Source organism: Cricetulus griseus, chromosome 6, assembly GCF_003668045.3.
Source record: "Cricetulus griseus strain 17A/GY chromosome 6, alternate assembly CriGri-PICRH-1.0, whole genome shotgun sequence".
In the NCBI taxonomy this organism is placed as follows: domain Eukaryota; kingdom Metazoa; phylum Chordata; class Mammalia; order Rodentia; family Cricetidae; genus Cricetulus; species Cricetulus griseus.
The window spans coordinates 150,337,341-150,355,193 of NC_048599.1; the positions used below are offsets into that span (position 1 = coordinate 150,337,341).

General features: G+C 38.8%; 1 protein-coding gene across 12 annotated transcripts in view; it reads right to left on the reverse strand.

The window, feature by feature from the left end:
- Positions 1-767: 767 nt before the first annotated feature.
- The window catches only part of Scai (suppressor of cancer cell invasion), a 118,151-nt gene continuing 101,065 nt past the window's right edge, over positions 768-17,853 (reverse strand). For 11 of the 12 annotated variants that reach the window (XM_027423639.2, XM_035446262.1, XM_035446261.1 and 8 more), the window contains 4 exons: positions 13,063-13,135; positions 9,222-9,395; positions 8,927-9,027; positions 768-3,490 (listed from right to left, as the gene is read on the reverse strand). In XM_027423639.2, the coding sequence (XP_027279440.1) occupies positions 3,344-3,490; positions 8,927-9,027; positions 9,222-9,395; positions 13,063-13,135 (495 nt within the window). In that variant the 3' untranslated portion in view covers positions 768-3,343. The remainder of the gene's footprint in view (positions 3,491-8,926; positions 9,028-9,221; positions 9,396-13,062; positions 13,136-17,853) is intronic. The other variant, XR_004770468.1, reaches the window with a different exon arrangement.

Genomic DNA, 17,853 nt, shown 5'->3' on the forward strand with positions numbered 1-17,853 from the left:
AACAAGCTTGTTTCTAGTTTAAATTAAAAAAAAAAGCTGGGAGCTATTAGAATCTATAGAGATTTGTGCAATTTGAGTCCAAAAATGTTGCTTCCTTAGCTTTGTTGTTTTTAGTTCCAATATTTAAGTTTTTATAAATTCTAAGATTAAATAGGGCTTAAAATAAGCAAATTTGTTTTTTCCCACAGGGTCTGATGTAGCCCAGCGTGGTCTAGAGCTCACTCTATGTAGCTAGGGTGGCACTGGGAATGGAAACCTGGGCTGTGTGCATACTAGACAAGGTCCTACTAGTAAAACACAATCTTAATCTTCAATGCAAGGATTTTTAAGTCTTCTTTGTTTACAGTTCAAGTGCATAAAGAAAATGTGGTGCACCGAAGCTGTATAATACATGTTTTATTTTTCCCTTGGTTTTTTGAGACAGGGTTTCTCTGTGTAGCCCTGGCTGTCCTGCAACTTGCTCTGTAGACCAGGCTGGCCTATGCCTCCTTAGTGCTGGGATTAAAGGTTCGATTCACCACTGCCTACATATTTTGTTTTTTTAAGGCATAGATTAAAAAAAAAAAAGCTTCAAATTTCCTACTGTAGTTTTGCTCTCAAAAGATCCAAGATCTCTTAGCAATTATTTTTGAGATGGACTTTTGCTATATAGTCTAGGCTAGCCCGACCCTACAATCCTCCTGCCTTAGCCAACTATGGACTGGGATTACAGAAATCACCATACCCAGCTCAAAATTGCTTCTATTTTTTTTTCTTTCTTTTTGAATTTTTTTTTTTTACTCTAATGATGGAGACCAAACACAGGATTTCTGAATATTAGCTAAATGCTCTACCATTGAGCTACAGCCTCAGTTTTGTTCCACTTTAGATCTTTTATTATCATATAGGAATTGCATTACTAGTAGTTTAAGGGATCCTGTTATAATCTAGATTAACACTGTGATCTCTAAGACACACATATTTCTGATCATGGAAGGATAGTCTCTCTACGTAAGTCTCAAAACATCTAAGTAGGACCTAGGACTTTTTTTTTTTTTTTTAAGATTTATTTATTATGTAGGCCAGAAGAGCACACCAGATCTGATTATAGATGGTTGTGAGCCACCATGTGGTTGCTGGGAATTGAACTCAGGGTCTCTGGAAGAGCAGTCAGTGCTCTTAACCTCTGAGCCATCTCTCCAGCCCTGACCTAGGACTTTTTAAAAAATCTTATTAAACATGATATGGAAAGGATGTTATAGTGCTAAAAACACACAACTTTTCTGGAAGCAACAGGGGAGAAATCAACATTTTTGGAATCAAGGTTCCCAACTGTTTGAATCACAGACAGGAATAGGATCTTGGGTAAGTCACTATTTTATATAGAAAAGTGCTAAGAAGAAGACACACAAAGTTACTTGCCAGAGGGCATCATGCTAATTACTAGGAAAGCCAGGATCAGAACACTCAGACTTTCTGGTTTTGAAACAAGTAGTCCTTATGCTTAGCAGAAAAGGATTAAACATAGGACAGGCCACTTTAAATGACAGGGAACAGTAAAATGTGTGCTGCAGGCACAGCACTTAAGGGAACTGGACCAGAGGTCAGATAGCTAATGCTCATGTATTGCCACAGTCCAGGAGAAGAGTTAGGAAAGGAAAACCACCATACATTATGGTTCTGCAAACAAAGGGAAGTAAGATTTTTTTTTTTTTTTTTTTGAGACAGGGTTTTTCTGTATTGTAGCCCTGGATGTCTTGGAACTTGCTCTGTAGACCAGGCTGGCCTTGAACTCACAGAGATCTGTCTGCCTCTGCCTCTCAAGTGCTGGGGTTAATGACATGTGCCATCACCACCTGGTGGGAAGTAGGTTTTTAAAAAGAAAAACCACCACCTGGAAAGGGTCCTCCAGGGTAACTTTTTTTCTAAGCTTTTAAAAATACTGAATAAAAAAACAAACAATTTTAACAGCAAATTAAACATCTTAAATCTTTGACCCAAGCATAATATGGACTTCATGAAGTCAGTGCGCTGGATCAGATACAGCTACAATTTACACTTAAGTGATGCTCTAGGTGAGAGAAGGTAACCAGGTTAAAACACCACATCAAAATTTCCTTAGGGACACAGGAAAGAGGTACTGAAAACAGCCACCTCATTTCTCCAGGAACTAGGGTTAGACCATGAACCTATACAGAAAATAGGCAGAAGGCCTCGTGGTTCATGCATTTCTGACCTTAAATGCCATGCAACTCAAGGGAACTAGGATGGGAGAACCCTCACAGCTAGTGCCTTTGAGATTATGAAGGAGATAGAGGGAAGAACACACAAAAACCTTTGTTACATACTGAGTCCTATTTAAAATATTAATAATAAAAACTTGTGCATGAATATAAAATAAAAAAACAGGGAGTTTTAATATCTTACTTCCAAATTGTCAAATCAAAATCAACTCATGATTTACTTTCCCAATACCCAGTTATCCTCACCTCACATTGACAGTATCTCTGGCATCGAAGCCTTGGAAACTGGAATATGAAAAAGAATTAGAAACTGTGCAGTGAGTATATCAATGAATCCATCAAGACACCATTTAAAAAGTTCAATATCGTCAATGTATAGACTATATAGAAATCTACTGGAGACAGTGCAGGATTTATAAAGCCAATGACTTGAATTTTGGCTGAAATCTTTAAAAGTATTTTCCTTTGTATTTCCAGCATTCAAAACCACAAAGAAAATAAAATATACAAACAAATCTCATGATAGTAGTATTCACATTCTAAATAAGCTCTGTCACCTCAAAGTTCCAACTGAAGATTTAATTTCCAAATGTAAATCAATCCTAAACAGATCCTAAAGATTTGACAACATTGAATGAAATTCAGTGATTTTTAAGAAATCCCTTTGTACATTAGTTTCCTACCTATAAGTGTGGAGTGTAAAGGAGCTCTACAGAAGGGTTCTGCTCTTGATTTTCAGTAGTCCATGTGGCCAGTTTCACCACTATGAACAGTTATTTCCCAGACATTTAAAGGTCCAAGTATAACTTCTGGATTGTCCTCATTATGTAAAAATAATTTATTCTTCTTAGGGAGGCAATAGTACCTATTTGAATGTAGGAGTAGATGTTGGAGGTAAGTATCACATGTCAAAACAAAAAATAAAAATTTCAAGATTGAGACTTTAAAAGACTTGAAAGATTACATTTTAAAAGTTACCCTAAAAGTTTGAATGTTTTTCCAGTTTGCTTTTAAAATGGTGGTTCCTAAATTCACAAAAACCTAGTAACTGTCTCTGTCACCACATAAAAACTGCACCATTTAAAATCTGTGGAAGATGAAAACTGTTAAACAAGAGGATTTTAATAGTCGTCCATAGAATTCTCGAAGAAGATGTTTCGAACATCCAGAATGGAGGCCAATTCTAAAATATGCTTCTGAAGGTGAGGATTCTCCACAGTTTCATCCCTTGGCAGTTGTGGATAGGATTCTGGGTAATTTCGTGTTTCCTGGTAAATAAGGAAAGTCATGTGTCACAGTCTTATGGGAAGAAACTACTCGGTTTGACAGTATGAAGGAGTAGCTCAATATTTTCCTCTCGTCAGTTATTATTAGTAGTATATGTGTTTTTTGTTGGTTTGAACTTTTCTTTTTAAAGATTTTATTTATTTATTATGTATACAACATTCTACTTCCATGTATATCTACACACCAGAAGAAGGCACCAGATCTCATGTGGTTGCTGGGAATTGAACTCCGGACCTCGGGAAGAGCAGTCAGTGCTCTTAATCTCTGAGCCATCTCTCCAGCCCCTGGTTTGAACTTTTATTTGTTGACTTTTAGGCAGAATCTTGTTATACCTCTAACATATGGCAATGTTGCCAAGTCAGCCTCTGAGAGTATAATCACAAGTCTGCTTCTGTAAAGAATTACTAATAAGTGACAATTTTAACCTCTTCATATAGTTTAATATGGGTCAGCCTAATACATCTGCACACTGAATTATTTCAAAAATATTTGTTAACTTCTATGACTGTTAGGCCCAATATTTTGTACCATAAAATATATATATACATATATATATATACACACACACACACACACACACACATATATATATATACATACATACATACAGCCGGTCGTTGGTGGTTTAATCCATATGCCTTTAATCCCAGCACTTGGGAGGCAGAGGCAGAGGCAGACAGATCTCTGTGGGTTCAAGGCCAGCCTGGTCTACAGAACAAGTTCCAGTACAACCTCCAAAGCAATACAGAGAAATCCTGTCTAGAAAATCCAAAAAAACCAAACCAAAACAAAAAGCCATACAAATCCTGACAGAGATCCACACAAGGAATTAAAAAAAATATTTCATAAATAAAAAATGCTACAGTAGAAATCAAAATGAGTGAAAAGACAAAATCTAAAATAAAAACTAGGAGAAAACCTTTGTAAACTTAGAAGAGATAAGATTTCTTAGGGACCCAAAGAAAAAAGAAAACTCAATTAGTTGAATCTCCTGAACATTTCAAACTTTTGTTATCATTAAAAAGCAAACAAATAAATAAAGTACCACAAAACAAGTAATAAACTAGCCAGCCAGCAAGCAGATGGGAAGATTTTTACCACCATTACTGCTGAGTAAAATGCAGATTGGATCCCACCCACCTGGTCAGAATGTAGTCTGATGGCACCCAGTGCAGCCAGGCACACAAGCAACTTTTACATTTTATCATGGAGTGATAATGACCTGCTTTGAGAAAAGTCTTGCAGTTTCTAGAAATGGAACACACAACTTTCTGCCAATAAAACTCAAAAAGTGGGAAGGGGCAAGTGGTCCTGAAGTAGAAGACACATTCTACAAAGTCAACTCATACCAGATGTCAAACAGCAATGAAAGAAAAGTAAAACAGTGACAATAGGAAACACTGTGTCATGTCAGTGGAGAGGACAAAGAGGTAGGAACAAAGGGAGTGATGTCTGAGTTTCCTAATGATTATGTCTGAAGAGATCAAAACTGAAAAGATCTTGTGCTGCCACACAAGACACAAAACTAAGTTGCTGACCAAACTGCTGTCTAGTGGTGAGGCAGCATAAAACAAGACACTTTTATTAAAACAAAGCCTTTTCTGTAAGTGGGGAAATTAAAACAAAACAAAACCAAAATATGTCTGCAAAGACTCACACGACTTCTTCTACTTGTACTGGAGAGTTTCATTCACTAGCTAACGACTTACAACTGCCTGGGTGATGATCAATAGTAGAACAATGGACTAATGGACCACTACTCAGAAGTAAAAAGAACTAAGTGGAGTTCGAGAGAAGCTCAGTAGTTAAGAGCACTTGTTGCTCTTGTAGAGAACCTGGGCTTGTTTCCCAAAACCCACATGGCAGCTCAAAACCATCCAAAACTCCAGTTCCAGGGCATCAAATGATATCTTCTTACTTCTGTGGGCACTAGACATGCATATGGTACACATATACACATATAAGCAAAACACATAAAACAAAACAAAACACCAAAAAACAAAAACCAACTAAAAATAACGAATAAGAAACAAGCCAGTTGCCAGTATTCTGGCATCTGTACTGGCCTGCTCTTGGAGTTCTGACATGACATGTCCTCAGTTGCAGTCACTAAGAGCACCACCTGTGCACATTCAATACCTCCCCCTTTTAAGGGCCTTGCTCACCCCCCATCTTTCTCTCTCTCCTGCTCTCTGTCTATCTGTTCCTTTCTCTCTTTCTGCTGCTCTGCCTGTCTTTTTGTCTCCCTCCCCGTCTCTCTGTCTCTCTCATCTCTCCTGTCCCCAGAGGCTGGTCTCCCCTCCCCACTTTTCCTGTTCACTGTCTCCCAATAAAAAACCTCTCAACCCAAGTTCTGTCACATGATGTCTTTCTCTCTTGAGACACTTTAAAATTTACAACACCAGTGATAAAAGAAACAAAATGTGCCAATCTTAGTAATGGCTTTACGTAAGATTCTATAAAATGTGATTCTAGTTCATAAGGCAGTGTAAAAACTATCACATGAGTAGTGGCTAGTAGACTCACCAGAAGGGCGAGGGAGGAAATACTCTGGAATGATGCCGTTGTATGGCTTAGAAGATGTTTGTATTTACAATAACACAATATGTTAACCACGTAGTAGCACAAGTAATAATCAATGGTACACTTCAACTCTGCGCATTTTACTGTAAGCACAAATGCATAGTGGGGCATACCTATAATTCTGGCACTCAGGAGGCTGAGGCAGTAGGAAAGAAAATTCAAGGCCAGCCTGAAAAAAAAAAAAAAATCAAACCATGTGAAAGAATATTTTGAAACTAAAAGTTGCAAAAGTGTTTTAAAAACACACAACATATATGTTGCATACTGAAGCAAAAATTGCAACAGACAACATTTACAACAAAACAAAAGCAAGCAAACAAACAAACAAGTAAAAACAACCCCCCCCCCAAAAAAAACCCAAACCCAAAATCGTGAATACCAACTTGGTCAGGACTCAGTTCAGTGCATCACTCAGTCCTTACCATCGGTAGATGGTGTCATATCATGAAGACCTACAGTTAGACAATGTGCAGAGAATGGGACTGTGGAGCACTCAATCTTAAACAAGATATCTTCATCAAATCCTACCCCCCCACCCTCAGGGATCTATGCAAAAGAAGAAAAAAGACTGTAAGAGTCAGTGGTGATGGGTCACTCCAAGGAAACTGTGTCCTCTAAATACAACAGGGGTGATGCACATCTGAACTCACAGAGACTGATGAAGAAGACCAGCACAGGTACAAACCAGACAAACTCCCAACCCCAACCAAGAAGTATTTGCAATTGATACCTGCTGAGGAAAGGAAAATCAGTTTTCTACAATGGTGTGTCATTGGGTTTATCAATCACACTCCAGGGCAGGCCCCATGCCCAAGAGTAGTTGGCCAATATACTCTGTTTTGTTAATTTTTGCTTATTTGTTAGCCTGCCTGCCTGCCTCTCTCTCTCTTTCTTTCTTTCTTCCTTTTTTTTTTTTTTGATTTTTAAGTCAGGGTATCTATGTGTGACCTGCTGTCCTGGAGCTGGCTCTGTAGACCCGGCTGGCCTAGAACTCAGAGATCCACCTGCTTCTGCCTGCTGAGTACTGGGATTAAAGGCGTGTGCCACCACTGCCTGGCCGAGTTCATCAGGTTATTATTCATTTATTAATTTTTATTTTTAATTTTTTTCCAAGACAAGATTTCTCCTGGAACTCACTCTGTAGACCAGGCTGGCCTCACAGAGATCTGCTTGCCTCTAACTTCCAAGTGCTGGAATTACAGATGTGTGCCACCACCACCTGGCCATATTAGTTATTTTAAACAAGGTCTCACCATGTAGCCTTGCCTGGCCTCAAACTCATAGAGATCCTCCTGCCTCTGCCTCCTAAGTGCTGAGATTAAAGTATGCACCAACTACTATTACATCATTTATACAATAAAAAACACCTGGAAATAATCCAAAATGTCCATTATTTGCAGAATGGGTAAGTAACTGAGACACAGTCCAACCAAAGAACAAACACTATAATCAACAAGGCTTAATTGCAGCAACAGGTCATACATACACATACATATATGCATGTACATGGGTATATATATAATATAGATAATACATATATATATGCATGTTTATATACATACACACATACATGCATGTACATGGGTGCACAAGTGTGTATATATAATACACACATATATACATATATGCATGTAGTATATAATACACATATATATGCATATTTATATACATACACATACATATATGCATGTACATGGGTGCACAAGTGTGTATATATGATACATAGATATATATATATATGCATGTTTATATACATACACACATACATAAAAACATAATTTTGCCAGTGGATTGAACTCAGGGCATTGTGCATACTAGGGGGGCATTCTACCATTGAGCTATGTCTCCAGCACTTAGAACACTACTAAAATAAAGCAATATAAATCCATTTATATACTAGACAGAAAACAAAGCACACGTTTATTTTTTTTCTTTTTTCTGTGAGAGAGTTTCCCTGTGTAGCTCTGGCTGTCCTGGAACCCACTATTTACACTTAACTGGCCTCAAACTCAGTGATCTGCCTGCCTCTGCCTCTTGAGAATTGGGATTAAAGGTGTGTACCACCACCACTGCCATCACCATCACCCAGCAACAAGGTTTTATTCTATTCTATTTATTTTTAAGATTTACTTATTATGTATATAGTGTTTTGTCTTCATGTCTGCCTGCAGTCCAGAAGAGGGCACCAGATCTCATTACAGATGATTGTGAACTTCCATGTAGTTGCTGGGAATTGAACTCAGGACCTCTGAAGAACAGTCAGTGCTCTTAACCACTTAGCCATCTCTCCAGTCCTGAAATAAGGTTTTTTTTTTTTTTCAAGACAGGGTTTCTCTGTAGTACAATGTTGTAATAAAGGTAAATGATCACAATACTTGTTATCAGCAGCATTTGAGGAGAGATTTGGCAGGATCCACAAAAGTCTTCCCAAGTAAAGTAAGTTAAAAAAAAAAAGACATGTGTCTCATATATCCCAGGCTGAGCACAAACTCATTAGGCAGCCAAGGGTGACCTTGAACTTTGACCCCCACCTCTCAAGTGCTGGGAAAACAGGAAGCTCATGAAAATGTTCCTAATGGGAAGTTGTGTCACAGCATTGGTAATATTTTGTTATCTGTTTGTTTCAGCTTGTGGAGATAGGCTTTCCCTCAGCCTACCAAGTACTGGGATATAACCATGCACCATGATGTCCCCAATACTGCTCATCGTAAAGCTGCACATGCTTTCTTCTGAATATTATTCTGAATCTACTTAACCTTTAGTGTAAATAAAATACATGACTAGAAATAATGGATTGAAATGGTAAACTTGATCTTTAATGATTCACTGCCTACCCGGAAGGCCTTGTGCATCCTCATGGTGGCTGAACAGAAGACAAACCTTGTGAGAAGCAATCGAAGAAATTCATCCCCAAAAAACTGGAGAAAGGCCTGATCTGTAGAGGAGAAGGTGACAGTGAATTGAAGCATGTGAAAATGAATCTTCAATAGGGAACTAAGTTAAGGAAAGCCTTCATGACTTTCCTACCTGGGACAATTTACCTTAAAAAACCCAAACAATTTATAGTAGGAAACCATTTAAGCCACTACAGTAAGCTTTGTTAAGTGTGCAGGGAGATTAGCAGGGTACCTATTGAACGTGAATGGGTCAGTAGCTGGGCAATGTCACGGTTGATTTTTCGAAGATATTCTTGACACTTTTCCCACAGGCCTCTACGCATGCTTGACAATCCAGACACAAATAGGAAGGCCATTAGAGGATTGTTCAAAAAGAGGGTGAAGAGGCTACCTCGCTGAGACTGATCTGTAATAACAAACATGTTACATACAGACAAGAGGTTTACAAAAGGTTAGTGAACACATGAGGGATATTTTAATATACTGATAACATAAAATTAAAGCTGTATCAATCAATTACAGTTCAACAACATAAATTCTTCATGAAGCTTTGAAAACACATCCTAGGAATATTGCCTTTTGAATAAAATAAAAACACTGAGCCTCATTCAATTATAAAATGTTAAGTAAACACAATTCTGTTCTTTCCTTTTGGTTTTTTGAGACAGGGTTTCTCTGCATAAACAGTTCTGGCTGTCCTGGTACTAGCTCTGTAGACCAGGCTGGCCTTGAACTCACAGAGATTTGCCTGTCTTTGCCTCCTGAGTGCTGGGATTAAAGGTATGGGCCACATCACCCGGCTTAAACACATTTCTTATTATCTTAACACCAACTAATCAATTTCTTCCGAATATGGCAAGCAATCATGATATAAATACCTGATGCGTACTTGATCTGCCAATTTTCTGATTGGTTGTTCTTTCCCTGCAACCCAGGCCCTTTTTGAGACAGGGTCTTATGAAGCCTAGGCTGGCCATGAACTCTAAAGTAGCTAAGGACAAACCTGAACTCCTGATCCTCATGCCTTTTTACCTCTCAAGTGTGGGACTATAGGTATGTACCACCATACCTATAATCTGCCTGGCTCCTCAATGTCAACACTTTGTTTCTTTGGCCCTACATATTGTTGATCTCTCTAACTTCCAGGGTATTAGTTACTACTCATGTTCACGGCTGCCTAATTTTCAAAGACTAGGACTGAATTCCCTAGATTTGGTTCTCTATTGTCCTGTGATCTACTGTACATAGACTGGCTGCTCCAAACTATCTATGAAAGTATCCCAGACTTCAGAGACTTAGTACAAAAAGGCATATTGTTAATACTCACTAGCTATGTAACTCATCCCTCATTTCTACTGAACAGCACTGGGCTAGATTCAACTCCATTCTCAAAAAGATCCTGAATTCAACATATGCTTTCCCCTGCGGTTTTCTAGTGCAGGTTCTCATCAAGACTCAGGTTTTCTACCAATACTTGAGCCACAGACTCCTGTCTTCTCGCTTTCTGTTTCTCAGTCTATCAGCAAGGCCTGCAGCATTAGTGGGATTAGCATTCAGTCACTGTTGAGCTCCGAACACCATCACCTGGCTACTTCCCTCAACACTCCTCTAATTTGTCCTCTGTGTGTGGTGATATCTTGCTTGTACAAATAAAGCCTGTCAGAGAATGGAGCTTATCACTATCTAACCATAGAGGTTTGGAGGTCTGTACAGACAGACAGGAAGTAATGTAGCTGGGTATAAACAGGATATAAGCAGGGAGAAACAGGAACTGGATCTCTTGTCTGCTGAGATGCTAAGGAGGTAAGGTGTGGTGGTGGTTTGTTCCTTCTCACTGATCTCTCAGCATTTCCCTCTGTATCTTACTCCCAGTTTTTAATGGCTTCTGGACTGGGAGGAACAGAAACTCTGTCTTCATCTCTGAATGCTCTTTCACCCTCTGTTCAGCATCTTTCACTCAAATCTCTCCAATTCAAATCATATCATCCATCTTTAAAGGGTTTTTAGTCATTCAATCATACAATCTCTTCAGCCAGATACACTACTTAAACTTTTCTAAATGTTTATGGCTCTCATAGCTTAGGCTATAACACATACATTTTTTTGTTGGAACTTTCCTGCTTAGTCCCTCCCTACCCCCTCCATCATCCTTCCCTCTGCTTCATTCGTATGTATTAGCAGCAGGTCGTTGTTCGTACTCTTATGCTTCCTCTTGTTTGGTCGTCTCTACCTTCTACTAGACACTGTCTGTATGAGAAACACAACTGCAGTATCAGCAACACTGTTCCCTACTGCCTAGCACAATGGCTGATGAACAAATCTTAAAAACTGTACTGAATGAGCCTGGGCGTTGGTGGCGCACACCTTTAATCCCAGCACTCGGGAAGCAGAGGCAGGGGGATCTCTGTGAGTTCAAGACCAGGCTGGTCTACAAGAATGAGTTCCAGGATGGCCTCCAAAGCCACAGAGAAACCCTGCCTCGAAAAACAAACAAACAAACAAAACAAACAAAAAAACTGTACTGAATGAATAATGTATGTCTTGACTAATTATAGAGCTACAGGCACCAAAAGTGTAGGAAATTATTAAATACATTTACTACTTTGTGGCCAGAGTGCCAAGCTCTTTTGTAGAGGTCAGCAGCAACAATGCTATTGAATAAATCCTAAATGTTTTCCATAATAGAATATTCAATCTGTTTGGTGGCTGAATTTTACTTTAAAAATATTTGTAGTCTTAAGTTTTATAGTAAAGATAGGGTGCTAGGCAAAAAAAAAAAAAAAAAAAGGAGGCGAATCACAACTACACATATTAACAACACAAACTGAGTACTTTCTAGCACAATGCTGCAGGGTTAAGTACTATTATTACTCAGAAGTAACTGATCAACAAAATGGCTGAACAGCATTCCAAAGTCATATAGCTAATAAGTGACTAGGCTGGGACTTAAATTCAGCTGGCATTCTTAAGTCTGTGCTTTCCTCTGCTGTACAATTTAGTTCTAACTGAAGTTTGGTATTAACCCACTTGACCATGTAGTTTTAAATAAAACTACATTAGAACAGGATGATGACAGCACTCTTTGGTATTTACTGGGAAGAGGTTACATTCCTCCAGAAACAATAAGAAATAGGATGCAAAATCCCCAAAGCAGGAGAATTTTACCGTTGTTTGAAGGTAAGTTCTATCCCTTAGGATTTGTCTTTGTCTATGTGAACTTAGAATTGCTACAAGATTTTCCCTGTTAAACAGCAGAACTTACCTTAAAACAACGGTGTAAGTCTCCAGCTTCTCTCAGGCATTCAAGTGCTGAACATCACTTCCTGTGTCAAACTATGTCAGCAGACAGGACTTCGGGCTGGGAAGTAGCAGTAAAATGCCATCTCCCACAGAGAGACATCAGCACTATTCACAGTCAGGGAGATAGTGAAACAGTGACAAGTACTGCTAAGACAGTGTGAAGTTTCACTTAGCATTTGACCTAGGAAATGACTGGGGGTTAGATTAAATTTATGTGTAACTTGTGAAAGACAAAATACTAAGGGCAAAAGGCTTTTCCTTTGTAGCCACTGGAGAAATGGCCCAAACAAACTTGTCCTTCTGGTGAATTCTGAAGAGATTTTTATTTTAAAAGTACAAGATAAAAATGCAAAGAAAAAAAAAAAAACACAAACAAAAACAAGAAAAGAAAGAAGTCTTTTAAGTTGTGCCAACTCATGTATCCTAACTCTTAGACTGAGAAGTTTCCTAGACCAGCAATTGTACAGTCTTCAAAGATGCCTAAGATGTAGGAAAACCTTGCTATATGGATATGACAAGAAAATCAAAACCAATTTTTAAATCTAAAAACCAGGAGCTTTCTAACAGCAAGGGATCAAACCACTTCTTTCTTAGAGTTGAATTCTCTAATCACAGCACATTAGGGGAGCATTGTCAGCAAGGATTCCAGGTATATTTCAGATTGACACTTGCTACAAAAACCATACATCCATGTTTAATCATAATGGGAATTCAAAACAAACACAGTCTTTTTTCATTAAGACCTATTGGTGTATCAGGCACCAAGAACATACCTTGCAAAGCTTTTGGATACGTGGTGGGAGAAAGCAAGCAGACGAGTGGCTGTCCAAACAAGTTTGTGAAATTCTGCAATATATAAGAATTTAAGACTTTTATTAAAGACTTGACAAACTGTAGTTATTTAGTAATTTTTCAACGCACACAACTAGTGTATAGATTGGGCTCTTTAACTTACAAGCAGATGTGGAAACAGCAGCAGTTGCAGATATGCAGTTCATGTTTCATTACCATGCATATCAACTTGCTAAAAAGGATTGCCACCAAAATAGTGACTACTGATTTCTTTTTTCCCCCCAGACAAGGTTTCTCTGTGTAACTTTGCAGCCTATCCTGGCACTCACTCTGTAGACCAGGCTGACCTTGAACTCACAGAGATACTGCCTGCCTCTGCCTCCCGAGTGCTGGGATTAAAGGCGTGCGCCACCAATGCCCGGCTATAGACTACTGATTTTTAAAGTAACAGCAGATATATAATTGTGGCTTTGTAGATATAGTTCATCTGGGTCTCTAGAAACAGTGGTCCCACTGGATACACAATGGTGAATTTTCCAGGAGATCTATCTTTCAGCCTCAAAGGCTCTGGGAATGGGTAAATCCCTTACTGAGTCTCATGGCAACAACTCACACAGGATGATGCCAACATGCTCATTACAGCAAGAACTAAGTGGACACTCAAACTACAAGTGCAGGACTCTGCATAATTTAGAATATCATTTCTCTAAAGGCAGATCTATTAAAATAGATACAATTTTAATAACATAAATTATTTGGTGAAGCAACAAAAAGATATAATTCCTAGGAATAAACTGAATAAGCCAGAAAGTTAGAAATTCTAAAGGGTAAAAATAAAGACAAACGGGCTGGAGAGATGGCTCAGCGGTTAAGAGAACTGAATGCTCTTCCAGAGGTCCTGAGTTCAATTCCCAGCAACCACATGGTGGCTCACCACCATCTGTAATGAGATGTGGTGCCTTTTTCTGGCCTGCAGGCTGACATGCAGGCAGAGCACTGCATATATAATAAATAAATAAATCTTAAAAAAATAAAGACAAACAAATGGAAAGATACATTATGCTCTCACAGATGAACCCATTTTAAAATGTCAAGATAATAATGCATTAAAAGTTGAACCAATCTCAATAAAGACAGCTACAAGTGCGGCCCCCCCCCAACAGAAAAATGTTCTACTAAAGTTCACATGGCAAAATTAGTCAGGAAAGAAAAAAAAAAAGATTATCAGATATTAGGGTATACTTGAAAACTTCAGTAACTGAAATGTGTGGCATTGGTACAAAAGTCCAAAAAACAACTGCAAACATGTAGGACTTCTGTATGTATAACAAGTGATTTTTTTTCCACATCTAGAAAAAAATGCTGTCTCCATATTTTATGCTATATATATGAATATCAAATCAATCAAAAATCTAATGAAAAAAGCAAGCAATAAAAGTGGTGGCTAAAAATAGAGCAAGTTGGGCTGGAGAGATGGCTCAGAGGTTAAAAGCACTGGCTGGCTCCTCTTCCAGAGTTCCAGAATTCAATTCCCAGAAACCACATGGTGGCTCACAACCATCCGTTATGAGATCTGGTGCCCTCTTCTGGTGTGCAGATATACACGGAAGCAGAATGTTATATATATAATAAATAAATAAAATCTTTCAAAAAAATAGAGCAAGTTATTTTTGTGGCCTGGAAGTCCTTCCTCACTACTATGATTGCTAAGATTAATAAACTAGCTATATAAAAAGCAAAAACATCCTAGAAAAATGCAATATAGCCATGCAAGATGAAAATGTTCTCAATCCCAGCACTTGGAAAATGAAGTAGGAAGGTGAGGAGCTGGGGCCATCCTGGAATCTATAAAACCACATCTCCCAACAAGCAAACCCCACCGCCACCATCAACAAAATATACCCAAGCTTGCCTATCATGTATGAAGTTCTGGGTTCCATTCCTAGCACCGAAGAAGTAAGCCACAGTATTATTTCACATTTCAGAAATGCTTGTAGGTCCTTGCTCTGGATAGTGCTAAAGTGGACGACACTATCATTTATTTCCGTATTTCTGCTTGCTAGCCAAACTTCTGTCCTCTGACATATCTTATATACATACACGTATATACACACACAAATATTTTGCAGTTATTACAGTATGTCTGAAGCAGCTTATAAAGTTAGCTTTATTTGGTTTCTGGAAGTGATGTGTGGGAAGCTTATATGATTAGTCCTACTCTGCCTTGATGGGGCAAATGACACACTTTAGGGGAATACCAATATTCCCTCTGGAAGCCTGGCAGAGGACACCCTAGTGATCAGTTCCCAATAAAAGCCTTGACTTTGGGCTGGAGAGATGGCTCAGTGCTTAAGAGTACCTACTGCTCTTCCAGGTTCAATTCTCAGCACCCACATGACAGCTCACAACTGTCTGTAACTTGAGGATCTGAGACCCTCACACAGAGATACATGGAGGCAAAACACCAATGCACAAAAATAAAAATAAATAATTATTAAAAAAAAAGGTCTTGACTTCAGTTCTCTAGTGAGAATCAGTCTTAAAAATTTTGTGACTAGGTCTTATATAATCCAGGTTGTTCTGCCTCTGATCCTTCTCTAGTTTCCATGTCCCAAGTCCCGAGGACAGAAACCAGAGCTTGGCAAGCAGTGGAGGCACACGCCTGTAATCCCAGCACTCGGGAGGCAGAGGCAGGTGGATCTCAGTGAATTTGAAACCAGCCTGGTCTACAGAGTGAGTTCCAGGACAGCCAATGCTGTTGCACAGAGAAACCTTGTCTTGAAAACACCAAACAAAACCAAAAAACCAAAACCAAACAACAAAAAAATCCCAAACCAAAAGCATGCCATGAATACCAGACAAACTCTCTATCAACTGGTCTGCACTCCCAGCTCTGTAATAAGCAGCCCTAAAATAAAGTACTTAATCCTTATGGTCAGAATTTGTTGCTGGGGAAAGCACCCTGATTTTCTCTAGATTCCTGTTCATTCCTTATCCTTTGCTGATTTTGCTATCTTCATCTTACTATACTAAGTCTTCACGTAATTATATGCTTAGTATTGAGTCTTTCTTGAAATTATGTGCCCCTGGGGGTTATCATAGGATCCTGATGAATAATACTGGGTTGTATATATTATTTATTTACTTAGACACAGGGTCTCATGATGTTGTTTAGGTTAGATTTGAATTCCTAGGATGAAGTGAAACTCCCACCTCAACCTATCTGATATACCTGGCATATCAGATTATATTTACGTTTTGGTAAAATACTTGCCACATATGCATGGGGATCTGAGCTCCATGCCTCGTGAACATGCAAAAGGCAAAATGTGGTAACATGCCATCATTGAGAAGACAGCCAGTTGGACTTGGGGCCCACTGGCCAACTAACCTAGAATGACAGGCAAATCCTAGGTCCTAGTTGTTTTTGGCAGCACCAATCTACTTCAGAGAAGATGATGGCACTGAAGAAACTCCACATGGAGTTTACTTTTTTTGTGGCAAAAGGTACCCACTGGGCAAGAAGGTGTTCTTGCCTCAACTGCTGATAGTATGCTGTTCAAATTGGACAAACAGGACACCAAAAAGAGTGATTGCAAATTGACCAGACAAGGCAGGACAGTCCTTTAGAAAATCCTGCTTCAGGCTGAAGAGATGGCTCAGTGGTTAAGAGCACTGACTGCTCTTTCAGAGGACCTGGGTTCAATTCCCAGCACCCACATGGCAAAGTACCAATGCATATAAAATAAAAATTAATAAATTAAAAAAAATAAAATCCTGCTTCACAGAGAAGTCTGTCAGATATTCTAGGCCTATAGGCTGAAGATGGATGCACCCACATTGCAGAGGAATCTTGGGTGACTGTTCAGGCAGCCAGCCATTTCTGTCATTTTTTGGAAGACCACTTGCCTGCATTTCCTGTTTACTCAGTTAATATTTCCTTCTTGGGTCTCTGAGGGAGTTGAAACTAGATAGTGATAATTATAGTTTTCCTTGTTCACCAGACTCAGAAAAGAAACCTATTAAAGATGTGTTAAGTATGCAAGGTTTGAAAGACATTAAAAGATAATTTGACAATGCAAATTAGAATAGAAAGTAAATTAGGTACAAGACTTTGGACTCACCAAGACAAGATAGATAATGAAGTATTTTCTCTGAATTTATCAGATGCAAATGGACTAGACATTGTTAATGAACTCACTGCCTGTATATATTATATATACTTATTGTACTGATTGTATATAGTTTCTTATGTTAGTTGTAGTCTTCTCTACAAAAAAGGGGAATTGTGGTGATACGTTGTTTATGATTTATTAAAGCCATTGGAGATCAAAATAGCAAAGCAGCCACACTAGTTAGCTACAGAAGCTAGGAGGTGGTGGTACACACCTTTAATCCCATCACTTGGGAGGTAGAGGTAGACAGATCTCTGTCAGTCCAAGGCCACACTGAGCTACACAAAATATATCCAGTCCTACAGAAAAATAGCTCACACAAAGATGATCTCAGGATATGGGATCACACACTAATTCCAGGACTCATGAGAGGTATTTAAGACAGGAGCAGTCTCAGAGCTGGCATTCATTCTCCAGTCACACTGAAGAGAGGCAGCAGTCTGAGGCCTTTTGCCTCTGAGGATTTGTGGAGATAGGACTGTCTTTTCAGTAGAGGTAAGATCAATTGGCTTGGCTGTTTTGCTTTTCTGGTCTTCAGCTTGAAGCCTGAACCCCAATATTTGTCTCTGGGTCTTTTATTTATTGTGCTACAACCAG